The 27768-nt window shown below is 38.2% G+C and overlaps 1 protein-coding gene and 2 long non-coding RNA genes across 4 annotated transcripts in view; 2 read left to right on the top strand and 1 right to left on the bottom strand.

Moving 5' to 3' along the window:
- The window catches only part of BAIAP2L1 (BAR/IMD domain containing adaptor protein 2 like 1), a 39316-nt gene that overhangs the window by 607 nt on the left and 10941 nt on the right, over positions 1 to 27768 (bottom strand). Inside the window, exons 3-13 of the mRNA XM_061357086.1 lie at positions 25669 to 25755; positions 9338 to 9399; positions 9170 to 9241; positions 8702 to 8839; positions 7268 to 7420; positions 6677 to 6844; positions 5751 to 5901; positions 4422 to 4629; positions 4036 to 4113; positions 3564 to 3729; positions 505 to 545 (exon numbers count right to left, since the gene is read on the bottom strand). Of these exons, the coding sequence (XP_061213070.1) occupies positions 505 to 545; positions 3564 to 3729; positions 4036 to 4113; positions 4422 to 4629; positions 5751 to 5901; positions 6677 to 6844; positions 7268 to 7420; positions 8702 to 8839; positions 9170 to 9241; positions 9338 to 9399; positions 25669 to 25755 (1324 nt within the window). The remainder of the gene's footprint in view (positions 1 to 504; positions 546 to 3563; positions 3730 to 4035; positions 4114 to 4421; positions 4630 to 5750; positions 5902 to 6676; positions 6845 to 7267; positions 7421 to 8701; positions 8840 to 9169; positions 9242 to 9337; positions 9400 to 25668; positions 25756 to 27768) is intronic.
- Positions 4626 to 8880, top strand: LOC133214292 (uncharacterized). The gene is made up of 3 exons (XR_009726081.1): positions 4626 to 5064; positions 6778 to 6864; positions 8771 to 8880. It is a non-coding gene; the product is annotated as an uncharacterized LOC133214292 (long non-coding RNA).
- On the top strand, positions 10011 to 15687 carry LOC133214291 (uncharacterized). Of its 2 annotated transcripts, none has more exons than XR_009726079.1 (3): positions 10011 to 11995; positions 13297 to 13443; positions 15088 to 15687. It is a non-coding gene; the product is annotated as an uncharacterized LOC133214291 (long non-coding RNA). The 2 variants fall into 2 exon arrangements; XR_009726080.1 differs by lacking the exon at positions 15088 to 15687 and adding an exon at positions 14121 to 15080.

Genomic DNA, 27768 nt, shown 5'->3' with positions numbered 1-27768 from the left:
AGAAATGTACACAGTTACTAGAAGGTTTGCTACAACACAACCCCATGTTTAAGCCATGCAGTTCCTTTGTCCACGTTGTTTGAAGACTAAGTTATGGTTTTAGACTAAAGGATTCCAGGTAACTCTTTTTAACTTGAATTTTAAGAAGAAGCTGATGTATGAAGGCTCACTGCAGTGATCCAAAATGTGGGAAGTTAATGCCCAGTTAGATTTGGGCATTTGTTTTCATACACAGCTTCCAGTTTTGAAAGATTTTTAACCCACAAAGACAGTTCTGTTCCCTGGCAAACTACTGCAGAAACACTTTTTTCTCAGAAGGGCCTATATATTGTATTTTACTTGAGGTATTTTAATTACCGCTGTAATGCTTTACCAGTGCCTAGGAAAGGTCACACAGATTTGGCAAAACCATCCTTCATTTTCCCTCACAATCAATACAATACAATAAGTCAATATAAAGCTCAACACAACTAAATTAATGTAAAAGCTTTTTAAAAAATATACCTTAGAAAAGGTGGTTTTATAATGCCATTTGCGTCAGGTTTCTGTAGAAGAAGAAGAAGATTATATTTACATAGAGGTACAAAAGCCATGCTAGAGGTGATCTCACTACCCTGCTAAAGAAGAGACCTCGTCATTCAAGCAGCTAAAACGTTTAGAATAATTATTGTGTAATTCAGCTGAACTGGGAAGGAGAGAATTCTCAGAACAAAGTTAAAAAGGTAAAAAAATGGTGTCAGCACTGTCTGGCTTTTTATTATGTGTGGTGTTCTCCCCCTGAGGTTTATGATTACTGATCACCTGAAGGTTCACTGGGCATTTTCTGGGTTAAAAGAGCAAGTGAAAACTCACTGCAGTAACCATCAACCAAAGGAAAAAGGCCAGAACTCGTTGCAGCACAAATACACCATTCTGTTCACACATTCAGCACAAAACCACCATTCTGTTTCTATAGCAGCATTTATAAAATGCAGTTCTCACAGTAAAACACCAAACCAGGTTTGGTGCAGATTTCACAGAGCAAATACATTTCAGTGAGTCTTCGCAGAAATGTAAAGCCATGAAGTTAAAAGAGGCAGCAGCCAGCATAATGACATATTTAAATGCTAAAAGCCTGGAGTGAGGGCAGATTTCTGATCTAGGGTTCTTTTTTTTTCCTACAAAATACTGCATTTAACTATTGTGGATCCACGAAGTACAAGTTCAGTTATCTCCTGTGACTTCTGCTAGTAGGAGTGGTGAGTAATAGAAAAGCAAGAAAACAGCTGCTGGACGTACATGTATAATTTACATTGCTTGTATGGGAGTGATACAAAAGGAGGAATGGTTTTGCATTGCTGTTGCTAGTATTTCAGTCTAATGAAGCTGTCATGTTTAAGTGTACAATCATCTGAAAAGCCTTGTTGTTATAGCTACAGCCTGCACTGTACCTGTGGATGAAGTGTGCTTCATTGTTGTGAAGGCAGGACAACCCAAGAGATGCAGTGTCACTGTCACCATGCTGCTACAGGACCTGCTGTTCCAGGTGTGATAAAACGGAAGCCTGTTGTATTACCCTTTGCAAGCCCATTTTACATGGCAGTTTGGGCAGTTAATTTCTACTTCCCCCCCAACTTTCAGCAATAATCATACTTAATGTTGTACTTTAAACTGCAAACTAATTGTGTTCCTTCTAATAGGTGTCAGATACAGTTCAAAATGAACATTTGAATACACACTCTTGCATGTAGAAGCAGGAATATGCAGCCACCTTTTATGCAACAGCTTGAGTTGTATTAATTATTCAGTCTTTATGGTCACTTTGGTTTTAAGACTTCAAATGTCACTGCTGAGCAAAGGCCTGTGAGCCTGTTGTTTTCAGGCACACTCTCTATTGTGCCAGTAGTCCTACCTACCATATTCACAATATCATGGTGCACATGAAGAAACCTATTTAATCAGGACCTAATTCAGCATGTGCGTGACTTGTGATTCCAATGAAATTGCTCATGTATATCAGTCATGAATAGACTTGGACCTTAGAATTAGGCCCAATTAGCCCTAAAATTAATTAGAATGAACAAATGCTACTTCTCGCTGAACTCCAACTCTCATCAAAGCCCTGTTAACTACTAAGTCTTTCTTAGGTGATACTGTTCTTCATAGTATTGTCCTACATGGCAGGGGGGGTTGGAACTTGATCTTAAGGTCCTTTCCAACCCTAACAATTCTATGATTCTATGATTCTATGAACAATATAACTTGCAAGAGCCATTCCTCATCTTTCCTTCTTGAAATCCTGAGCTATTTTTATAGTGTATTCTGAAAAACCAGATGCCTCAAGGAATCCTGCTTCTGCATAACAGACACTATAAGCATACTGCTTTACATGTATGTCAGTTCTGTATCAGCCTAAAGACCAGCCTGGTTTAATGAGCTTGTTTCCAAAGCCTTGCAGTAGTGTGGGGGTTGATGCCTTGCATGGAAGCAGGAACGACAAGGAAGCTCTGAGGTGTTCAGGAGGAAAGAAAATAAATAGTGACTTTCCAGCAGAACACTGGGGTGCAAGAGCAGCCACTCTCCTCTACAGTTTTCTTCTTTCTTTCGTATGGTAACAGGTAAGAAGAATCGGGGGGGGGGGGGGGGAGAGCACAGTAAAAGGGTATCTCAACAGCAGGTATTATTTTATAGTTCAGAGTTGCCTTTTTTTCTTTTTTTTAGTTTTGCTTTCCCTGTGGCAGTTCAGAATCTCAAAAAAGGTACATTTGTTTTCCACTCTGGAAATGCTGTAAGCTTCCATTCTGGCCTCCAAAGAGAATATACTCTTCTAATTAGAATTCTGGCCTAGTCTGTCAACTAAATGCTTTGCCATTCCCCTTGTTTTTTCAGTTCAACAAGAACATTAGTCCACAAGTCCTAAGTTTATTCCCAAAAGCCCTGAACTAATGCCACAGAACAAATAAAGCAATGCTTATAGTGATCACTTTTGAGACTGAGAACAGTTATCCATAGCAACACCAGCAGCACAACACCATGACACCCAGACAGTTCACGAGATGCAATAATTTTTAAGCTCTAGAGTAAGGCAACTTGTCACAGGGCAGAGAACTCATTCAACTGCTTGCTTGGCAGCTTCCATGGGCTGACATCTTTTAACTGCTGGGAACATAATTGCATTTGAAGGACACGTTGATCCCATGAGGTCTCAACAACCAGCCATAGGAACCAATGTATAAAATCTGACATTACAAAAAAATCACTTTTGTAGTATTTTAATTTGTACTATTTTCTGTGAGAATTTCTTTTCATGTTCAACGGATTACATTCCTGAGAAGTTTGCTATGCAGAATAAGTCTCCTAGTACTCTCACATCCCTGAACACTTCTCCTTTCCTATTACTACTGGTGGTCTGAAATACCAAAATCTGATGACATTCCTGAAGACAGCAGCAGCAAAGTCAAGCACAAGTAGCTAAAGTAGAACATTCCAGAGCCTCATTTAAGAGCTCAGCTAAGTAGGTCAAGAAAAGTAGGGGGAACATTTGCAGGGGGAACATTTAGATTTGTGATACATCAATGACTTACCGGGCCAGCATTTTCTGGTCTGTCAGTTGGTGTTTTAACAGCAGCACCCTTGGAAGGCTCCATTCTCTTCTCTGTTTGCAAAGACCCCAGGTAGTCTGGTGGTGGGAGGACAACATCACCTTTTTCCACAAGGTTTACAGAACTAATACTTCTGATTGGTGCAGGGCTGCAAGACAGAACCCAACAAATGACATTTGCAGTCATCTCTCTCAACTTTAGCCCCAAGAAGCACAAAACTGCATGAGCTGAAAGTTATTAACAGCGTACAACCCTGCTGAAGTCAGCAGGACTCTAAAGTTGGGGTGAAGGCAGTTCCTGGGTCTTTGCGTAACCATCAGAACATGTTAATGTAATCAAGGCATCATACTAGACACTGTCAGGAAGTATATACTATGTATGTTACTAAACAACAAAGAACATGAGTAGAAAAATAACATTTGAGCATTTCTGCAAGTCCTACACAAAATGTTACCTTGGCACTGGGGCAAATGCTTTTTCTTCTGCTGGTTCTTCCAGCGGTCTTGTATATGATGATGGAAACCATCCTTTTCTGTAATGGAAAAGTTTCTCAGATTCATATTATATAAAATTGGAAAGATACTTCAAGAGATAGCAGTGGAGAAAACAGACCCAATGAACTGAGATTTAAGTTTTAAAGCCTCTATTTCTGGTGATACCAAATTAGTGTACAAAATCTCCCTGAAGTAATTGCAGTGATTCACCTTACAGAAAGATCCCAAGTCATCAGTCAGTGACAGGCAGTAAAAGAGGTGAAAAGCGTTTACTAACATCTCCAAACAAACTCTTATGAAACATGTTTTTCCTTTACGTTCAACCCTGGGTAATAGATGATCTTACACTTTGGTTGTCTGATGTTCCCCATAAAGCCAGCCGTCCTTTTCCTCAGCTACAAGAAGGGTGATGACATCCCCCTGTGCAAAGCTAAGCAATGTCTTGTTACTTCCAGCAGTATGTGGGAAGATTGTCTTTACTTTTTGCCTTTTCATTATATTGAGCCCCGTGGCAACAGAAGTTGAACGTGATAAACTGGCATCCTCTGAACTCTCTGTCAAAAAACAGAACAACAAAGCAAAAAAAGCAAAATTAGCTACACTAATAAAATCAAAGAAATCAGTAGCCTGACAGGAAAATAAAAAGTAGATAACGGAATACGTGAGTGCAAACCAAGTTCTGAGACCTTGTACTTCCCACTCAGACATCTCTCAGTTACCTGCCAGCGTTTATTATCACCTTCAAGTTCTTAATAGCACGTGCATTTATATACACACCCCCCCATCACAATAAAGTTGAACCAACAGACATGAACAACAGTGTAAGTTTTAACTTCTACTTCTTCCCTTTTTTGGCACGAGAAATGCTGCTGAACGTTCTCAGCTGGAAAAGACCACTGAAAATTTCCATTCTAAAGAATTGTCACTGTGTGTGAAGTCCAAGATTTCATTCCCAAATGTGCCGAGCAATCAGCTCCAGCTAAATCCATGTGAGTGCAAGAGACTCAGCATTCTGCAGACACCAGATGTTTACCAGAAAACAGCATAAAGGAGATCTCAAATTGTGTGTTATTTGATCAGTACAATATATTGTAAACACACTTTTAAGGAGGAAATACTGGAATTGCTGCTATCCCACTGCAGAGTTCTACATATCTTTTGTGATCTGGGCTTAGTCCTTTCCCTTCCTGCCCAATAGTAGAACAAATTAAAAACGTCCAGTATATTAGAAACTTAGAAACCAAATCTGAATGGGATTTTATGTTTCAGGAAATAAGTACATTACTGTGCTCATTTTGTCCCATGTGTGTTCCTTCCTAATGCTCTTCAAGGAAACCAAAACCTAGACTGTGACGTTTCTTTGTGTGCACTGAAATAACAGATGTACCTTGTGCAAAATTACAGAACATGTTCTGGTAAGATTGAAGTCCTAAGAGCAGTTAAGCTGGATTCATCAGGGACACACAAAGGGATTAAACCAGAATCTACCTATCTTGACCTGAATTTACTGCAAACAGTTCTTCTTATAATGTACATAGCTCCTGTTAGGTAATTTATGTATCTAAAGACCGTTTTCTGCTCCTCTATACATCCTGGAATTCACGTGATGACAGTAGTCCTGAGATAACACTAAACACTACAGGATGTCATTCACACTTAAGAGAGTGACACTCACCTGCTGAATTATTTAGCTTTTCAGAAGATGCCTTGGGAACCGTTGCAGGGTTGTTGAACATATCAACTAGAGGGCTGGTGTAGGCCCTGCCCGTCGGAGCAGGGGGCACCTTCGCTGCATTCTCATTGTGAGGATAAAAATCATGTCCAATCTAGAGTCACAAAAACAACAGGGTCATGATACTGAGGAGATGGTGAAAACTTATTTTCAACATTAAATTTTGAAAACAATGCTAAAATATTCCCAAACAATTGATATTTGGACCTTCAGAAAATCCTCACATTGCGATGAAATTGCTGACGGAATAGTTTGTATGAGACTTCTGTTCCTTGATAAACATTTGTTAGTGGGAATGCTAGGATAGACTTTTTTCCCACAAAGAGCACAGTTACACTCAGATAATATCCAGATTTTTCAGGTTTTATTTTATTTTTTTAGAAGTTTACTAACATAATTCAGAAATTCAACAACTAATGGTAACATAACATACAAATAGGTAGAATTTAGAATGTAACCTGTGCTCTAATAGCTTCATAAGAATCATGAAGGGAAGAAAGAAAATAGAAAATAACGTTTTGTTTAAGTTTATATTGAACTACTGAGTATGTAATTACTATTACTTACATAATAAGATAAGAATGTAGGAAATGAATGGTTAGGACAAAAGTTGTCCTGAGGCTGGGCTCTTCAGAAGAAGTTCCTGGCACTCAACTGAAAACAGAACTTGTTTGGAGCTGTGCTCCTGCCTACTCTATCTTGTGTTCTTCCACTAGCAGAACTTCAGCAAATGATTTTGCTTCATACCCAGCCCATTATTCCTGCTGAGGTACATTGTAGACTCGATCCCACATGCTTAGGTACAAAAGCAGGTAGTGAAGCCAAGGGGAGCAGAGATGAGAACCTTTAACCATTAAAGTACATCTTACCAGGGTATTTCTCTCTATCATTGGGGAAGGCAGTGGAGTTCCTGATACTGGGGTGGAACCAGGTGTCCTTATTTCATCTATCATCATTCTGACTTTTTCAGGCACTTTGGTGGCATCGCTGCAGATCTCCTGCCACCCAGGCAGCTTGGATTTCAGGAAGTCCGCACACTGCATCCAAGTTTAAAAAGGTACTTGTCAAAGATAGGCTTCTTTCATAAATTGCACAGACCTACTTGTTAATTTTCATGATACCAAAATGGAAACACCAGTTAAATGGAAGTCCTTAAAGATTTTTGTAAGTCATATCTGTGTGAAACAAATACCGTTGTGGAAGGAGACTGTCCTTTTTCAGGGTCAGATACTGGAAATACCTGATCCAGCCATACATTTTTTTCTTAATATATGATTTTTTAAAAACTCATGGAACCCTGTTGCTACAGCACATTTAAGAGAATATTGCACATCTGTCTAGCACTACAGTGTTCCTTAGCTATTTATGGCAGTCAGATCTACATACTGCAGGTGATAATTACAATCTCTGAGATGATTAGATTTCAGGAGTTTCATTTCTACTTCACTCATGCCACTCACCTGAATGTGGTAGAAGTGCATGTGCTGGGTAAAGCTGCAGTGCTTGTCAACCAGAAAACAGAATCTTCTTTTTTCTTCAAGGAGAGCTTCTCTGCAGCCTTCTGCAATAAACCTCTGAATATCACTCTGTCGAGAGCTCACTGTTTCCAAATACTAAGGAAAGAAAGAAAAAATAATCATATGCACTCGGAGTTCTATTTGGTACTAGATCCAGTTCCTAAAGTGAAGTCCCAAAGCCTTAGAAAAAAGCTTTTGGAAGGGTGGGATAGGGTGGCTCTGCTGCCAAGTTCCTCTCCTCCTGCACACACCCAACTTCCCACATCTCATCAGGCACAGATCATCTAGTTATGGCATGGGGAAAGTGAAGCAAAACAAGCAGCACACTTTTAGCCTCTAAATAAAACACTTCAGTAAATAAGAATATGACTTCAAAGCAGCAACTGTGGTGAGCAATTTTAAGGCCACAGGTGCTCTCATCAGACTAATTGCCTTTATCTACTCCATGGCAGTTACATTTACTCCCACAAAGTTACACTGCACCTCTACCGTGTTACTGTGTTTTAGGGAGGGGAAAGGGAGTTAAAAAAAGAATAAGCTCTATTTTTCTGAGGTTATGAGGATTCATGGCTAAACTGTGATTAAATGCTAATCCTTGAATTTTTAGTCCTATACCTTAAAAAACCTGGACTGTTATGTAGGTAGTAAGAAATAGGAGTTGGAACTAATCATGTTGAAAATTGAAATAGAAAAATATGGAGAAAAATTATATAAGCTAGCACGAAGTGCAAAAAATGCATCAATAGCAAATATGTTTTGAGAGTGATGTGACAACCAGGATAAGACTTCCTAATTAAGTTTCTCTTCATTGTCTTGCCATTTCTTACTTCGCCTCAAGATGGCAATGCTGCTCTAAGATCAGTAGGACAGGTAGTAGTGGTTACCTATGCCTGCTTTGGGAAATGGTTACAACAAATGACTACTGAATTTGCATAGAGTAGCTAAGTCCCTGCGTAAACCCCTGTATAAAGGTGTAGATACAGAGGTGCTTTAAAAATAATAATAATAATTAAAAAAAAATCAAGTACTGGTCAAGGGATGAAACCTAGAAACTGAAACAGTCTCTGAATGCATACAGGAGAGCAGTCTGGGGCATAATTTCAACTGGAATACATATTCTAGGAGTGCCTTTAACACAAACCAACTCTGAGGAACCAGAAATGCATGTTCTTTGAAACCGTAAAGTTTAACTCTTTGCTGAACAACTTACAGAGGAGTTATGTGTATTAACTCATGACATAGCATGCACAAAAATCATGGTAAGCTTCAGAAGTCGAGTTTTAAAAGCAGACTCAGATGTGGCCAGTAATAACTTGACATTTGCTGTTGACCAGTTCTGATACAAAGAAAGAAACAGATCAGCGACAACATACTCACCTCCATTTCTTTGTGCTCATATTTCATTACATTTCGTGCTCCTTGGCTTTTCCTCCTGATTTTTTTCAGCTCAGCCTGAGACTTCTCTAAGGAATCTAATTTGCTTCTGTGTTCAGTTTGGTACCTCTTTAAAGTTGCCTGCAATCAAAGCATTCAAACATCTCAGTGCACTCAGCCCCGGACTGGGTAAGTCAGTCACTAAGAAGCACTGCCATCATCTATGAGATGCTGCTATCACACAGCAAATGAGTTCAGCCAATTGCCTCTCTCCACTTTAGTTTAAAAATATTCTTAAAGCCCTGCACTGGTTCCTTTTTAACACAAAATAAGTATGACAATTTTTTTAGTGTTTATGCATCTAAAGCTCAGTTCTAACACAGTGATTAATTGCTAGGAACCTATTTCTGAAAAGTTCTTTGAGTAGCCATAGATGGATAAAATATGATTTTTATAATTGAATGTACTTACAGTCATGTATTTCACATCCAGGTCTGTTTTCTTCTCCAGTTCAGATATAATTTCTTTATGAAATTTTTTGAACTTTAAAAGCAAATGAATGAAGAGTTATTACAAATTGGCAAAAAAAATTATTTCTAATTTCAGATGGAAAATAGAAAAAGAAATGGTTTAACTTACACTCTCCTCTAGGCTGTCATTGAGTTTCTTGTGTGTTCTTGAAATTTCTACCAGAACTTGGCCTGTTGATAAACATACAACTGTATTTGTTTCTTTCAGATAGTTCTGGATTTAGTTAACAAAGAGCAGTAATAAAATACATTTAACTAACATTAACTGGAATATATTTAGGAGAATGGGAAATTTCTTGCTGTTGCTCATCCCGGTAGTTTAAATAAGTAACCAGATCTGGCCACAGACAAACCAAGAAGCATATAAGGGATAGAAAAAATAATTAATCACTCATTATTATGCAAAAGGAACATGGAGTGCCAGACAAAATAAATACTTCCTTCTCTCCAGAATAGCTCACACTGATTTAGTAACAGCCTCTTTTCTTGCCAAGTCAGAGAATAGCACAGAACTAGAGATAGTTTTTACTATCCAAATAGCTGCTATCCATTTTCAGTCTGAAAATTAAACTTTAATGTTTATTAACCAACTGCACCTTCAGAATTAACAAAGTAGCCTCTCACATTCATTCACAGCACACCTGCTAATCCATATGCTGATTAATTTCCCATGCTGTTTTATCAGGGCTTACAGCCTGACAAACAGCATTAACTAACAGCCAAGAAGCAGCAGATTTCTCAGCATCCTAAATATCTTAGGCTCTGCTGCCCTCCAGCACAGCTTGCTTTTAGCCCTGAGCAGTTAAAAGCTGAACTGTTTCATTCTGCTTTAGGAGGATACAAGAGGGAAAATACCTCAATCCTTCGGGTGTGGTTCTGTGTGCAAACCAAGGTAAACTCTGCTTGCTGCGGTCCTGCCCTGTGTACACGCAGCCACATCATCCAGCTCTGGATGCAGATGGCCACATCATCCCCACTCCCTTCTTTGTGCTGGCACTGACATGCTGAGTGCGTGGCAGTCTTGTCTGGGGATTGCAACACACTGCTGGGAAGAGCAGCTGAAGTGTCCTGAAGCACCCAGTCTGACTTCACCCACGTTAGACGTGTACACACAGTTACCAGGTCTCAGCCAGGAGCTGCTGAAAAAAACTAGAGTGCTGGGGCCATGAGCAGATTCTCAGACTGTGTCACAGCTGAGAGCCGTGACTAGAGGTGTGTTTTACTGTCATGGCAAGAACAGCAGGCTCTGTTCCACAGCTGGTTCTCTGGCATGCCTCCTTCAGGAATCTATTCCTCAGTCAACCTTACGGCTACCCCACTGCGAATACTGGGTGCTGCCAGTGTTAAACCAATAGCAATTTCCTAACATACAGACAGATACAGGTAAACAACAAAAAACATGGGTCTGCATTATTGTTTATGGGAGAACATGAGGCATTTCAGGAAGAAAAATGTGCTTTTCCTTACAGCATCTCCCATTTCATGCCCCAATCCCCACTTCTCTGTCTCTTTGCACAACAGACTATGTGAGAGCTGGAAGAAGAATCAGAATACAGTGAGAACAGTTAACTTCTTGATTAGCAAGAAAAAGGGAATTCATACTCAGGATGGTAGGTGAGAGAGACAAAGGGTCCTGTATTATTTTTTTTTAATAGATACCTTGTTTTTTCTGGGTCCCTCTTTTTGTTTGTATTTAAAGTTGCTGGTGACTATTGAAATATAAATACTATGAGAGCAAGAGGTGCTCTAGTAATTAGTTGCTCATATGCAATAGAAAAGTAAATACGATGTGGTTACATAAACACTTGAAGTAACAGACATGAGTAAGCCACCTTGTTATTTTAAGGCTGCAGTAGTGAATGCACTTCAGTCCACTGCGTTTCTGTTACACTGAACTCAACTGAAAGATGCATTTTAGACTCTAACAGGCTTTTAAAAGGCTTTTTTAAACACTTATCTGCAACTTTAAAAGGAAAACAGTATGAAAAGAAATCAGGAATAAAATAACCAAGAAGCACAAACAAAATTACAAAGTTTGCTTGGTTTTAAATATGCAGACTAGAAAGTGACTGGGGAAGTTCTAAAAGTTCAGGGTATGTGTTCAAGTGCCCCTCAAAATAACTGCCTTGACAGACTTTTTGCCCTTTTAAAAGCAAGCTTACTCTCCCTGTTTGTAAAAAGCCCGTTCTGAGCATCTGCTGCCACAGCAGCACTCTCGGCTATCCCTTGGCACTGCTAATGCAGCCAGCCCCCGTGTCCGAGCACCGACAGACACCCAACAAGGTCGGGTATTGACTCAGCTCTCACCCTCCCTTCCTCTGGCCTGCGCTGCCACCACAGAGCAGACGCTCAATAAAACACCCATTCACCTGGTGCGGCAAGAATGGAAAACCTGACGCTGGGAGGTTGTTATTTCTGTCTCACACAGCACTTGAACTGACTGCAGCCTTCAAGTCTTTCGGCTTTGAATGCTTAGTTAGAAAGAGGGTTTTTTCATCTTTATTACAAAGAATGCTGCCAAAACATGTCCTGAAATGAAGAGAACTTTAAAAACTACACTTCCTTCTAAATGGTTTGGGCTGGGTTATTTTACAAGTTTATTTTAGAGTGTTCTAGAACACTTTCAAATAGTATTTTTATATACTAGTGACTGTATCTCTAATTGCATTTTCTTTTTCTCTCAACCAAAGACTCTCTGTATGTTGTGCACCAGGCAAAAGCCATTTTATGCTGGATCTCCTACTGCCACTGGTAATCCACAGTCACTGTATGTACTGGCTCACCCATTTAATTTCCTCTTTCATGTTTCGAATCAACATTTTGAAAAGAACCCATAGTAAGCACACTTTGACCTATTAAGATTTAAATTACAGGTCAGATCCCGCACTTTGAATAAAGAAAGCACCTTTTTACAGCAAATATAAAGCATGGTTTTTATTGCTAGTTTAAGACAACAGGTTAGCCACATTTTGTACCCTCCCAAGTAAGATTTATATAAGGAGACAAGTTTTTGTAGAAGACTAATTCAGGAGAGGCTAAACAACCCCTAGCCTACATGTAACAATATAGCTCTAATAAAGACAGTAGGTTACTCTGGATTATTAACAGCATAACCTAAGGTCAGACTCTAGTGTTCACTAATTATTAATCTTGTGAAAAGGTAAAGGAAACTACTTCAGGTAAAGACAAATATCTATTTCTCACATCAACTAAAGCCACTTTGCTCTGTATTCAAGCTGTTCATGATGAGGTTTTATACATGAGAGCTCATGCTATACAATAACCAGGTATTAACCTTGTCATCCTTTATTGGCAACCCCCAAACCTATCAAACAGAGTAACACAACCAGACTGCATGATAACAGGTCACTTCAGTCCAGTTTGTGGCAGACATGCTGTAAACTTGAACCAGTTCTTTGGCATTATATTATGCAGCAAATTAATAAGCCACAAACACTGATCTTGATGATAAGCATAACTATTAAAATACCTGCCTTTCAAAGGTGTTTTTTCTGCTTTCCATTCCCCCATACCCTGAACATGAAATCTTTGTGACTAGAAGAGCAGAGGCACATTAAATGTTCCCAGATTTGGTTAAGAAAACAGAGTTTTAATGTTTACAGATACTTGCTTTGTTATTTTGCTATTACCTCAAGTGCACAACAGGGAAGAGAAGAAAATCTCTTTCAGACAGGGATTATGGGAGAACACCTCAAGTATCTTAAATAACTTGAAAAAACCTCTAAACATTTCTCTTACATGGTTCTTGAAACCATGCTGCATAACACAGCTATAATCTGAACTATGACCACACACAGTAACGCCAAGTCCCATGGTAAATTTATTTTGGTTTCAAATAGGTTCAATGCACAGGTACAAAGATCTTTTAAGCTGAAACTTCAGGAGTCTCTGGAATATTTTTAGGCTTAACCAAGACTGCTGGTTGTGCCTATATTTTCTATTGAGAAAATAAGACAAGACTAGAATTCCATGAATGCTGTTAGGTTTGTTATAAAAAAAGAAAAATTACTAACCCCAAATGTGTAACAGTTATTTCTCCATACACAGCATCCCATGAGCAAGAAGACATCCTAAAAGACCATCTTTGCAGTTGATGAAAAACAAGGAGAGCAATTTCTAACAGAAATACTCATTGTAAGGCCAGAATGCAGAACTCCTGCAGCAGTTGCACTTCAGCCTCACTGTTTGCACTGGGTAACTGTACTGCTTATTTACCCTTTGTTGACTGTTCTTAGGAACAGAAGACTAGAAGAATTAGTTCAAGTTAGTAAAATATCCTGACCTCGATCAAGAAACAAATACTAACAGCTACCAGCAAAATCACTGAAACTTGAAAACTACTAAATAGCTATATTAGAATCAATAGAAGTATTAACTGCATCACCTTACTTGAAATATACTTCACAGTTTGGTTTTAGTTAGAGAAGGTTGAGGTTGAAAGATTTCAAGTCTCTTGACAGAGACTTTCTTAGACGTCTGGGAATGGACAGAGTGGTTAATTACGTTTATCTCCTGTTGTCCTGTTTTGCATCCAGGGCAGGTCGAGTAACTTCATGTCTTAGAGATGAAACCAAAAATTATTTACATTAAACAGGAGAATGAAAGGCTGAGTCAAAGCTCCACATGGAGACAATGTAGTTCAAGGATATTACTACCTGCTGTTTCTGTCAAGATGCTATTTTCCAAGTTACCCTTTGCTCAAAAGAAAGGCATTGATGACAAGGGAAAGTTGGAAACAAAGTCCTTTGAAGCCATTAGTATGTGAAAGGCAGTAAAACAGAAAGTTGCAAAGGAATACAGTATAACAAATAAATGACTGAACAAAACATCTGTTAAGCCTCAAGTGTTTTAAATTTATCATTTCATCATAGGAAAGATTTAATTGTGCAACAGATGTTTTAAAGAAGGTGAAAAGCTTCAATAGTATTTAATGTGAAAGAATAAAATCATAAAGAAGGACAAAGCAATGTAAAACTTTGCAAGTTCTGTCTGTACTCTGCTCTAACAGAATTTGTCCAGAAAGCTTAAAAAACCCGAAACCAAAACCCCCACAATCTGTAGAATTAATACTGATGTGCACATAAATCAGTAAGACGAGGTCAAGTCTGCCTTTCCTTACCACATGAACGAACATGAAATAGGAAGCAAGGAGTAAATCTCCCTATAGTTCATTTTATATAATGGCATTGACACATGACCATTCAATGCCATTTTATGAAGGTGACTGCAGAAGGTGAAGGGGAAGAATAACAAAAGAGAAAAGGGGAAGAGATTTCAGAGTATAACAACGTATTTTAAGTCCATTATACGTGCTAGATGTAGTGCCCTGAAGCAGCAGCTCCACACAGATAGTTATGTTTTGCTAGAACAGCAAATAAATAATCAAATCTGCAAATAAAACCAGAAGCAAATAGAACTTCACATTCTAAATGGCATTCTCAGATCGATTTTTACTTTAAAATATGCAGAGTTCTCACTAAGGCTGTGAATAGAGATGGTTCTGCAATACAACAAGCAAATAAGTTAACTTAAAACAGATTAAACATGGGTTAAAGGAAATAAAAACCTGACACAATGTATTCATGTACTAGTCCATTAAAATAAAATCCCAAAGTGATATTGATTATGAGTCATGAGAAATGAAAGTGAACATCATGACATTATTGGACATGGAAAAAAGCATCATTTCTCATTTAAAGTTAGCTCACACTAATTCAGGTAAATATCTGAAACTGATTTAATGCTCAGAGTTAAGAAGTTTCAATTTCTCCAGAGCTCAGTTTTATCACAACTTTTTCCACAAGTTCCCTTACTTCTAAATATTTAAAATCTTTTCAGATATTTCACAGTCTCATTGATATAAAAGAGATAACCAAGTTTTCCAAAGTTTCTGAGACCTTGGAAGATGCCCAAGTCTACGTATTCTCCTCGGTGCCCAGACAAAACAAGTAAGTTAACAAATAGGACTGTACAAGATATTGTTGCTGATTTTGTGAGTTAGGCACCTATGGTGTTAGGTGGTGATGAACTCCTAGTGCTCTATTCCCTCCTTCACATAGGGCTTCACTGCCTGTGTGCCTCATACGGCTCCCTAGTGAAAAAACATGTTCTAGCCCAGTGTTCTTACCTATGTTTGACCACAATCAAGACTTCATCTGCTTGAAGCTGAAAATCAAGGGCGGGTAAGAAGTTCTATGGCTTCTGTTTTTATCCAGCCAAATAATGTCTTTCCAGCCACAGCCAACATACTTTTGAGTCCACAGCTGGTTTAATCAGCAGACACTACTTTCTAGGTACAACATACTTGTACTGGAAGAAAAAGACCTTTTACCATTTTACAGTAAGTGCTGTACATTAAGTTCTATCCTTCACAAAATATCTGCTTTATTTGGTATGTATATATTTGCATGTACTTACATAGCATATACATACAGACACCTGTCTATATCTAACTGACAGCCTGTTCGCTCTGCACCAGAGCCAAACAGCAGCAAGTGAAACATCAGAAAATAAAGGTGGCTAGTAGCAGGCTGCTACTGTTGCTATTTTCTCTTGGTTCCTCTCCCTTTCAGCAAGTTTCTTACATCCAGGCAGAAGCATACAGCCAACTGGGTAAATTGCACTGCTCGTGGCAGCTCAGCCGTGGCCTCCATCTTCTGAACGACCTCTGTCTTCCAGTCACAGGCTTATTGTGTTGTGGAAGCAGCTTGAAAAATGTATTTAGGACCAGCTATAAGATGATGGCTAGGATTTACTGCAAATGAATTTCTCTCTCTAAAGGGTAAACCAAAAGGCCTAACTACCAGTTCTCAGGTGCTTAGCTGTACACCATTTGGAATGAAATTTGCTAGAACACATACTTGGCAATACTCTCTTTAACACTTCTCCTACTGTTAAGGTTACACATTGCTCTCAGTGTGAGGAACAGAATCAAAGAATTCTGCTATTCTAAAATCCTTTCCCCATTTCATAATCAGACAAACAGTGAAGGGACACATCACAGTTCACTTCCAGCGCAGTAGCCCAGCAACTCTTATTTATGATAGCATTTTCTTTTGTAGTTCTGTAGTAATTCTTTCCGTGTCTTTGTTGATGATCATGTGGAAGAAAATAGTGTAAGATGGTGAAATGAAGTACTTGCCTGATACATGAAACGATTAAAATTCTGATTGTTCTTTAAAGCTTTGGAATATTTAAGTATTAAAATACACAAAGAGCTCCTCAGAAAGTCTAGGACTGTTTATAAAAAAAAAAAAAAGTCATATTGAGTTAAACCCAAGGATCAACTTGCTTTTTAAATATACTTTACTTAGCCTAAAATTAATGCCAAATTCTTTCAGTTTGACACAAGTGATTTTAAATGGTACAACAAAATTCACACTGCGCATTACATGCTCTTAAGTGGGCAGTGAACTGTGCATCAATTAGCTGTTCCCACATCAGACTTTACAAGAGTGAATATTTAAGAGACTATCAAGATTATTACAATTTCCAGTTACTCTGAGTTTGTTCTTGCTGTGATGCTCCTATTTCACAATTTTAAACAGACCAAAAACATTACCTTACATTATATTTTAAAGAGGAATGTGACTTCATTACAGTTTTAGCCTAATTCCCCTCTTTCCCAAGCTGTTTTGATCTCTTAGTCAAAAAGATTCAGATTAGATTTTTTTAAATCTACCGTATCATTGAACAGATAATTAACATGAAATATTCATCTTGTTTCAGATGACGGGTAAGCAGAGTAACTAAATTTTAATGTTAAAAAGAGGAAAGGAAATGCATATTCCACATAAATAATGCATGAAAAATGGCAAACTTGTTTTTCCACCTGTTACTCTGTTACTAATACATAAAAAGACTGCTGCAGGCATTTCTTTTTTTTTACCCAAACGTATAAAAACACAATATATTAAGGTATGTGTGTCTGTGACTGATCTTTCATAAGGCCTTGTAAGGCTTATATACAATCGCTTTTCATACTTCAACTGCAAGAGTGTTAAACAAGTGACTTGTAATTCTTAGACAAGTCAGGTGCAAGAAAGTAAGTTACAATACAACCACAAGCCTGAACTTGCCTGTATGAAGCCCAGCTGGCTTTAGGCAGATTAGTTCAGGAAGATCATACAACAGAGCTAATCTCTGTTTTTCAGCAGGACTGGAACAAACAAATCACACTGAACAGCAAAACCTGAAGTTGGCAATGGGTTTCCAGTATTGGAGAGGAGAAATATTTAAGTTATCCTTGTGAGTGTTACGTGAAACTAAATAAAATGCAAGGATTCACTGCAACTTTTCTTACAGCATTTTGGAACTGCCACTGAGTAGAATAGTCTGAGCAGTGCCCAAAAGGAAAAAAATATCCACACGCAAATCAAGCCAGAAGTTTTGATAAGAGTCTGTCTCAGCAGTCCAGAACAAGTGGGTTTGGTCCCCCCTTGCATTCATGACATCTACAACTGATACTGTCTTTTTGTTGTTAAGTAACTTCTGAGGAAGTGCTGACTGCATACAAAATATAGTTAGACCTTGAGTTAAAGGACCTACAAGCTAGTTACAGATATGTCATTTGCTTTGCAATGTTATAATTTACGTTCCATTTTCCATCTGTTTCTCTCACTGATAAGACAACTCAAGTGTACTTTCTCCACACAGGCTTTCAGGCCTGTTTCCTTCCCAACAGACATACCTGGGAGTGGAGGTAGAGAACAACTGCTAAGTATGAGCTGAGAGAAGGGCCTCCTGCCTGCAGGACTACTCCTGTAGTGCCTCCACCACCTTAGGCCTGTGCTAACTCTGGGTGAGTTTGAAGAGCTATGGCAAACACACACCCCGTGCACACAGAACGCCAGCACTCACACTTCCAAATTACTCTTTTCTAGACATACACTACCCACAATCTAGAAGGTATTGGTATGTACACCTCAGGGAAGGTCAGGGTGTCCTTTCCAGGGAAAGATGACAGATGTCTTCAGTACGTATGAGACTCATGCGATTGAAATATGACCAATTATCTAGAATTTGATCTGAAAAAATAACATGAAAAATATTACTGAAGTCCCATGAATACCTGTTGTCTTTGCTTTCCCTGGTGCTACTGCAATTGTTCCTAAAAAAGAGCCTTGCCTATTTTCATTCCTTCCTTCAGCCATTTCTAGAACCAGAAAATTTGCATCTTATCTGGAAGTCTTCATAACAGGAGTTACAACAACATGATTGTTTCCAGAACAAACTTTTGTTTGGGGTAGTCCTATCAGAACAAGCTGCAATATCCACTTTTAAGCATTTACATACATTCTGTTTAGCAACAAGCCCACCTCTCGTTTACTCCATCTTTTGGTAGGATCATTCCCACTTTATATTTTAGCAGGGAAAGATTATAGAACTTAACAACAACCAGAAGCCCTTAAGCTAACAACTGTTTGTTCAGCTTCATTGTGTGATGCTGCCTGATCACACTCATTGTCACAGACATGTTTTGCAGCAAACTTTCTCACTGATTTATTGCTTCATGGTTTCTGTTCCTTTTTAAATTATAGTTCTGTATATCAATGTGGTAATGGGTTTCTCCTGCCTTTCTTTTTGGTCTGTTAACAGCACAGTGCCAAGTATTCCTCACCATTCACAACACTGTCTTGCAGGAGCTTTCGCCAGGCCATTGGCAGGGCACATGCTTATGAATAGGCACTGGAATAGGTTGCCCAGGGAGGCTGTGAATGCTCCATCCCTGGCAGTGTTCAAGGCCAGGCTGGACGAGGCCTCGGGTGATATGGTTTAGAGTGAGGTGTCCCTGCCCATGGCAGGGGGGTTGGAACTTGATGATCTTAAGGTCCTTTCCAACCCTAACTATTCTATGATTCTATGAATATATGCATAGTTAAATTGATTTTAAATCAGTGAATATATAGAGCTTCCAACAGCTCTGCAATAGATGCTCAGGAAAATTATTAGATGTGGAGTTAAGTTATTCATATTTAAGAATCTAAGACTGAAGTTTCTGCCAGCAGACTTTTATCAAAAGTTTAAATGCAGAATACCAAACATCATACCCCACAACTGTGACTCTAGACAGAAAAAAAGTCAGTACGACTCTTGGCTTGCTTTAACCTTATAAATGTCCTTGAAAAGTAGATCTATAAATAGCAGGAAGTTTCCACTAATCCAGTCACTGTTTTCATCAGTAAAAACGTATCTATGAAGGCTGGCTCATCTCCTTCCAAGGAAAAGCTACTTAAACTGCAGCCTCTAAGCTGGTTTCCCAGAAGTTTCCATCAGATGAAGTGCTAAAGGGGTTCTGTAGTTGCTGGCACACTTCACTTCTCCTTCTAGCCAACAAAATCTATTCCAAAAGCAGAACATTTATACTATAGAAGAGACAGCACTGCTGCAGTAAGTACCAGGAGACAAGACGTCAGATCTCTTTTCTATGGTTTAAATGAGCCTGTGAAGGGAAGGGTGCGAGGTGTCATCTTTCTAACACAAGTGAGATAGGATTCCAGCTGAAAGGGTCAATTTATATGCTAAAGTAAGCCAACAACTCCACCTCCCCCCTGCCTCCCCTTTATCTTTTAACTGAAGTGCAACTAGCTACATTCACCTTAAACAATGGGCTTTTCTCTTTTTCTGCTTGGCTTTGTCAATAGTGAGAATGACAAGTACTGTACTGTAGAAGTAGCAAGAGAGTGCTATAGCTTTGGAAAGCACCTGCTCAAGTAACGATTTTCCTTATCAATCAGAAAGGAAATAGTTTTAAATGACACTAGCAGGAGAGTGTTTTAAAAAAACAGGTATCGCCTTAGTCTGGTCAGAAATTGCTCAGCAAGGAGATATGTTCTTTGTAGCAAAATAATTTTCCAATGCAGTTGCAAAAATTTTTCTGAGTTGGCCACTTAAAGATCAGTTTCTGACAGAAAATCTCTCATCTCTGCAAATAGAGATGAGAGAACAGTCCTCAGGGCTTCTCTTAGTTGCAGATGTAAAATGAACTCGTTATCACTTGAAAAAAAGAGCCCAAACACAGAGAACTCTATAGATTGAACTTCACGTAACTGACTACATTAGCATTAAATTTACATTATTATCAAATTGCTAATTGTTAGTTCGCTTTAAAAAAAAGGCTAAGAAAGTATCTCCATGATCCAGTTATAAGTTATGTAAGAGTTCTAACTTACCAGCTTACTCACATGGATTCATAAGAAATGCTAACTTTGCAGGCCTAGTCACTAATCCTTAGCTTATTCTCTTACCTCACTGATGGTTTATCAGCCTTGATTATCAAAGTACTGTGCAGTTATCCCAGGAACTACATTTGGCTAACTGCAGGGAAGTATAAGGGATCTCTGAAAAGGAAATGTGCATATAGAGAACCCCTACTCCTGGTTATCCATACTGTAGTATTACTATAGTTACAGGATCACTATAGGTATTTACTATGTCACTTCACAATAGAGATTTTTGTATTTGACAAAGCATGACAAAGCTGTGGAGACCTTTACAATTACACCACTTTGTGAGCAAACCTGCATTTTGCAATGTGGTCAAAGATGTCTTTTGGACCTGAAGAACAGTCCTTTCTTCTGTGCAGGAGAGGAACATCCAGTTCAGGGCTCATCCCCCTGGCAGCAAAAATTACACTTACTCTCTGCACTGCTAGAAGTTTCTGGGGTTTTTTCAACCCACCTCTCCCTGTCTTGTGATTACCACAAGAGAGAGTAATCTTTTAGTCCAATACATGCTTCTTTAGGTTACTTCTAGTGGTTTTTAAACAGAAAATTGCTCCTGAAAAGAACACATTTTTTTTCCCACATTCTTAAATTGCAGATTGCAGATGAGCATAAGCTTTTGCATACCTGTTTCCAGGTAAGTTTGAACAGAATGAGACTATGAAAAACATTAAGCCTAGATCAGAGTAACCTTTAAACAAATTACCAGTCTTGGTTAGATTAGGGAAGAGATTTTGTCTTCTCTGATTTTCCTTTGAACATGCTGAACTTGCACTTTCATTCCATTTGGCAAGACAACCCAATGTGATATTTTTCTTACAATTTGACTTTTAATATTTTGACAAGCAATGAATAATAGACACCGAGTAGCTCTTGAGCAATAAGCTCTATGTACAGGCCCACAATATAACTGTGGTGACTGCTATAGATACAGTTGCCACAAAACAAACTGGGACTTTACACCCACAATATAATGAGCTGTAACTATGATAACCGGCAGGTGTTAAAGGGAGGATACGAGAAGTAGTATTCATTGAGTGAGCAAGAAATAACTTCTTGATTCCTTGAGTAAGTGAAGGCGGCGGCCAATGTTAGTAGAAGAGACTTTATTACAATTGTAACTCCTAAAAATCAGTACAACAAAGCCTCATAGACCCAGAGTTTGGGCAAGAGAAATATAGATTAGCAACAGAAAATGGAAGTTACTATTTTAACACTGTATCAGTGGTATAGGAGCTACATGAAATTACTGAACCCCCAGATTTTACTGTGCTGATGTGGTATTGCTGAAATCTGAATAGTATGAAATGTTATCATTTTTATACATACTTTCTTGTTTCCTGTCTTTTTCCTAGTGGGATTTACAAAAGGTGTCTAGGAAAGAAAGATATGCAAATTCCATATTGCAGAATAACCTGAACCACATGAATTCAGGTTATGTTTTTCAATGCTCATAGCCAAGTCTGAGGGACTACAAGCTTATAAATTAGGGAAATACAAAAAATTAGAAGAAACGTTGACCTAAATCAACGTATCCCTTATTCATAAGGATTATATTATGAATGCAGTATATTCTTCTACTTCCGCAACTTATAGTAAATTATTCTGTATTAAAATGATTCCGAGAGCTTCAACCAGACTTGAAAGATACAGGTACTTAGTACAAAAGCTCCAAATCAGCTGGAATATCCAGATTTCCATTAAATAATCATTTCCTTCTTCTGCTGCAATCTCATACCACAGAAGAAAAGCAATTTCTGGTATTTCTGCTTGATTTTTTGCCCCACTACTTATTTTCCCTTTATGCATTTTACCCTCTCCTTTCTCCCGTTTCTTTTCTGTTTCTGTTTCTATCCTGCTATGGAGGTTGGTATCCATTTTACTGTTTCATTACCGGAAGACCATGTTATGCATTTCCTTATGAGAAGGAAGGACTGACTGTGTTTTTGATACAAATCTTTACATCACACTTGGCAGTAGATACACTCCAGGTCACCCAGCAGGTTTGGGTTTGAACTGTAAGGTGACAGTGCAATGTGCCCGTAAAGATCCTCCATAAATTCTAAAGAATGTTTGGTTTAGCCATCTGAGCCTTGTAGTCTTCTTGTAATGAAGTGTAAGAACCTTAATTCAACATGGCTGAATTCAGAATAATGTATTATTTTTCAAAAGGTGAAGTTGCTACGGGAAAGATGTGAAACCTTGTTCCTGCTTAATTCCACTGTTCATTATTCAGAATGCTAATTTTACTATGGGCTGTATTTGCCAAAGTTACAGCTTGATACGCTAGCTGTCAGAGAAAAGGGAAAGGGGGAAATCTTGTTCTAACACCTTTTTGTAGTCAAAAAGTACCTGATGGGCAAACCACAGAGCTAACAGAAGAGCCATGTACATTTAAAATAAGTCAAAGAAAATTACTTGGCAGCTATGCTTTGCCACCATTTCTGCTGTAGATAATACAGCACTGTGGATTTCAGACTATCATGAAGTCTTAACCATCCATAAGCCAAATTGTCTTGATGGCCGTTACGTTGGTAAGGCATGGAGGGAAGGGGCTTGTTTGTTTTTAAACAGATTTGTTTTAAGCATTAGTTTGAATGTTGTAATTTTTTTGTTACTCAAATGAAAACATTTACATTTTCAGGCTGTCCAAAGACATAAAAGCTGGAAGTCCACATCAGATCACAGTACCTCAATTTGTCCTCAAATATTAAAGCATTCTCAAATGGTTTAAACTTTGACCCTGTTGGGTTTATCAAATTCATTGGGAAGAGCCCAGATAATGTCTTAAGTACAAAAAAAAACCCTATGATGATCTCCTACTGACATCCATGGGAATGTTGCTATTGGTTTCAATTAATATGGGTTGCAGGACGAGGCCTTATAATTTTAAGCAAGGGAAAAGTAAAAAGTTACAGATATATTCCAGATAACATGAATACACAGAGATACTGAAATTCCTCTGCTTCCTTGCCCGTCACCTTTAGTCTGCAGCTCTTCTAGAACAAGCTACTGTGTCAGCTCACTTGATGCTCGGGAGAACACAGTACAGAAAAGCAGTTCACAGGCATATCACGAAGCTTAACTGATAGCTACTGATCCCCTTTTTGGCAAAGGCAGTGTAAGTATTATGCATGATGGAGCTGCTAGTGGTCAATAACATGTCTTACGGCAAGTCCAAAGAAACTCACAGAAGAGAACACTCCACAGTGGGCTGCACCTAAGGTAACTCCACTGGGGTTAACAGGGTCCACAAATAAGCAAAATTTGATCTAGTCTTTACACATCTGACACTGCTTAGCATGGATCCAAGTATTTTTAGATACTACAATGTGCAGTAAATTCTCTTTTCCTTTTAAGCAGAGATACTTTATTTGGAGCCATCTGGGGTGTACCACTTTTCTTTGCTAAATAGTTCAGGATTGTAGCCCAGCTTCAGAACTATGGAGACTTTTTCAGGAAACTGCAAACGATCTCTCACAGACTCCTAACCACCTTATCCTGCCTTTTCAATGCTCATTGCCTTTCCTTATCTCTAATTGAAGTATTCTGTCAGAGAGTATATGCTGGAAGAAATCCAGAGCTGCTGTTTTCCTTAAGAAGAAAATATTTTTCTGCAGTACCAGTTTAAGGTGGACAGAAAGCAGTGGCAGAGGCCTGACCCCAAAGAAGGCCACACTTTCCCAATACAGTGTATCTAAAAAAGGTTTTATAATTGCAGGGAAGAATACCTAGCTAAACAAACAAACAAAAAAAGTATCTTTTCAATCACAGTTCTGTATGGTCCCCAATAATAAGGAAACCTGGTTATTTTCAGAATTCAGCTCAAAATAACCCAATGATAATCTTTGCAAAGAAGCAGGCAATATCCCACAGTCATATGAAGCTCCATAAATAGATTCATTTGACCAACTACTTGATGGCAAAAATTGTTATTATGCGTTTGTTGATACTTTTATAATACTCTGCATTGTTACTACTTTTCATTTGCTCATACTTCTGCTGTTCTATAGTTTGAAACCAGCAGCTCTGCTTTCTGTAAACAGCCTGCAAAGCAAATACAGCAAGTGACTGCATTAGGACTGTTTGCTTTGTACTGTTTGCTGTTCTGCCGCTCCCAACTTTGAACACACAATGTTAACACTCACACAAAAGCGGTTTCAGCACAGATGATAAAAATGTGTGCAGGCACAGAGAAACCACTGCTCAAGAAGAGTCTTCCCTCAGTTCAGCTTCAGCAGAATCATTAGAAGAAAACATTTAGTAAAAACATCCTTTTTAATCAGCTGAATTAACCTGCTTGTGTGAGTTACAGGAGCAGATGCGTGTGACACCACTGACACTCCTGTGTTGCCCATAATCAAAAGCTCAGACACAAGACACTTTATCAAGGTATTTTTGTCAAAGAGCAAATGAAGGCTTTAAACAAATGTTTCCTCATTACAGCATAGTTCTTGCTTCTTTCTTTTGTAGTGATGTTAGAGAATCTTTTGTCAGAAACATTATAAATACTTTGATGACAATTTCACTTTCCTAGATTGAGCAGTATCATGTCAACACTAGCCAGAGGAGTACAACATGAAGCGCTGATGACCATCTTCCAAAAATCCAGAAATTGTTTTCAGGAAAGTAGAGAACTCGGATTAATTTTACATTACTGTAAATGTGCATCTTTAACTTTACAGTTTCTCTTTCAACAGCTCAACTAGAAAATAAATATAATGCATCTGAGAACTTTCAGTGATATACTTGATGAAAACCAGTGAAGTAGAACTAAACTCATCCAGAAAACTGTTTTAGTTTAGAACTGCTGTCATACAGTAGGACTCCTCATACCAGTATTCTGTTGCTGAAGTATTTTAACATTTACCTTTGTACTACAAATCAAACTACACATTTTCCCATATATATTAATTCATTATAAAATTATGTGAACTTAAAAAATAGATGCTTTTAAATGCATAGGCACAAACTTAGAAAAAAAAAAAAGTCATTTTTGTCACAACATAAGTGTCTTGAGAAATAAATAATATACCTCAGAGGAATCTAATCCCTTCCATCTATGTGTCACACAAGAGAGAGACATTTTTTCTGATCCTTCTGTACTTCAGTGCTGTGAAGTACCAGCAGGAAAACAAAAGTAATGATTATATTTTAAACATTTTAAAGTGATTTTAAAAAATGCAATTTCACTTACCTAATTCTTTAGAAACTGGAGAATCAGCTGATATATCCCCAATCTTTGCAAGGCTATCATAATACGCTCTTCCAGCCACTACCATAGCTTGGGGGGGAGGGAAGAAAACCACAAAAGAGTGTTGAAAGTCAAAGTCAAATTATTTTCCATTATCCTTACTTTATGCTCCTACAAAATCTTGTAATCCAGGGCACATAGTAAGAGAGGGGTATATAGCAATAAGGAAATTCTGATACCAGGAAAAGTTCCATGAGTCACTGAGCTACATGCTAATTTGTGAAACCAGGCGACAAAAACAGAAGACCAGACTACATGAATGAAGTTTCCACCTGTTACTTAGTTCCAACTTTCGTTCATATCCGGAAGAACTGAGCACCCAGTGGGTAGGTTTAGCCATAAGCCATTGGTCAGGACATAACAAAGTTCCTTGGTACAGATAAAACTGCTGGAAAAAAAAACAAAACCAGAAATGCAGTCCCAAACTTCCTAGAAATGCCAAGGTCTCTGCCCTGTACTGAGGAGCCAGGTCACATATCTGAGAAATGGCTACTGGCTATGAGACAAGGGACCTACAGTTGCCAGAATGAGACAGGGAGCCCTTCAAAAACAAACCATCATTTATAGTTTAAGTTAGATGAAAGAGTAACTTGCTTCAAAAAAAGCTATGATGGAATGCAGTTGCTAGGTGTGACAGATTTAAAATAATGGTGAAATGTGAAAGGTTGGATAAAGTCACTCCTAAAAATTACCATTTTGGATAACACTGTATAGTCATCATCTGTCATCAGTTACAAGTTCTTGTCAGAACAATACATTGCAATAAGAGGATTCTATATATAGACGCTAACTTTTGCACTTTCCAGAAATTTTAGGCCTTAAAAGTTAAAACTTCAAAAATTAAGTCTCTGAAAGATGATGTTCAGGTTTTGGAGATAATCCATTTGGTATTCTTAATTTTCAATGTACTACCAATACCTAAAATCATTATAAATTACATTGTTCAGCAACTTAATAAGCTAAAATGCTGGAAGATCTCTGGTTTCTTGGACAGACATGAAAAACTAGCTCTCATACATAGAATTTCTGCACAGAGTTATTTTGACAGTCCAGGAAAGTGTCTGCTTTTGTATTCATTACTGAACTCTGGATGGCAGAGAAAATCAGTATTCCAAGTACTTTAAGCAATAACAACCTCAGGCAACAGGTGTATATATAGTTTAAGTAGAAATCTGAAGGCTTAACATTCCCAACCAAAAGACAGACCCTAGTTAACACTTCGATGCACCTCTTTTTATCCCTTCAGGACAGTTCCCCCCCCTTTTATGCTTTATAGTTGGAGTTTAACAATTCCAGTTTTACAGGAACTAATAAGCTCTTCTTATATATCACTAAGGTTTCAGTTATTCTCAGTTAATCATTTCCTGGTTATAGCTATTTTAGCAGCAAGGCTAGTTGTGCTAGAATGAACAGGGAAACATCAGCATTCAAACTGCAAGGAGGCCAGTAGTGAGAAGCATTTTATGTATGTAGTAGATCTGCAGCTGTTGCCTTGCATCTGCACAATATTTAGAACTGATCTGCACAAAGAAATAGCAAGGACAAACTAGGAAGTACATTTTCAACCTAAAGTAGAAGCCAAGGAGACTCTCACTGCTGACTTTAGAATACTTTTTTTCTGAGAGGACCATACTTGGCAATTGCCAACTAAAGTATTTTAGGTTTGTATTTTGTGATTTTTACTAGCAAAGGTGACAACTTTAGTTACCTAACTGTATTCACTGAGAAACCTGAAACTCTTCCAGATGAAACAACAATTGTTTTTCAGGCTTTATTGCATTAGACAAGAGTAATTTCTAATCTGTGTCTCACAGGTGCTCTATATTCAAACTTTCTCAACAGAAAAATAGTACTGGTGCCACTGATGGAACGAGCAGTATGCCACCCATATGCAAAGGTTTTATGCCATTCCAACTCTTCCTACCTAATGTTTTCTGAAGATAGCCCCAAGTCAATTTTTTTCTCAATACAGGCACTAAACCAGGAACAAAAATGTATGAGTTCTCCTGTGCTAATCAAGCTAAATGAAGAACTCCACTTGGA

The sequence above is a fragment of the Neopsephotus bourkii genome, unplaced genomic scaffold (genome assembly GCF_033783945.1).
Source record: "Neopsephotus bourkii isolate Nb327-2 ecotype Australia unplaced genomic scaffold, CSIRO-AGI_Nbou_v1 NB_882, whole genome shotgun sequence".
In the NCBI taxonomy this organism is placed as follows: domain Eukaryota; kingdom Metazoa; phylum Chordata; class Aves; order Psittaciformes; family Psittacidae; genus Neopsephotus; species Neopsephotus bourkii.
The sequence above is the reverse complement of the archived record's forward strand: the minus strand, read 5'-3'. Positions and strand labels throughout refer to the sequence as shown.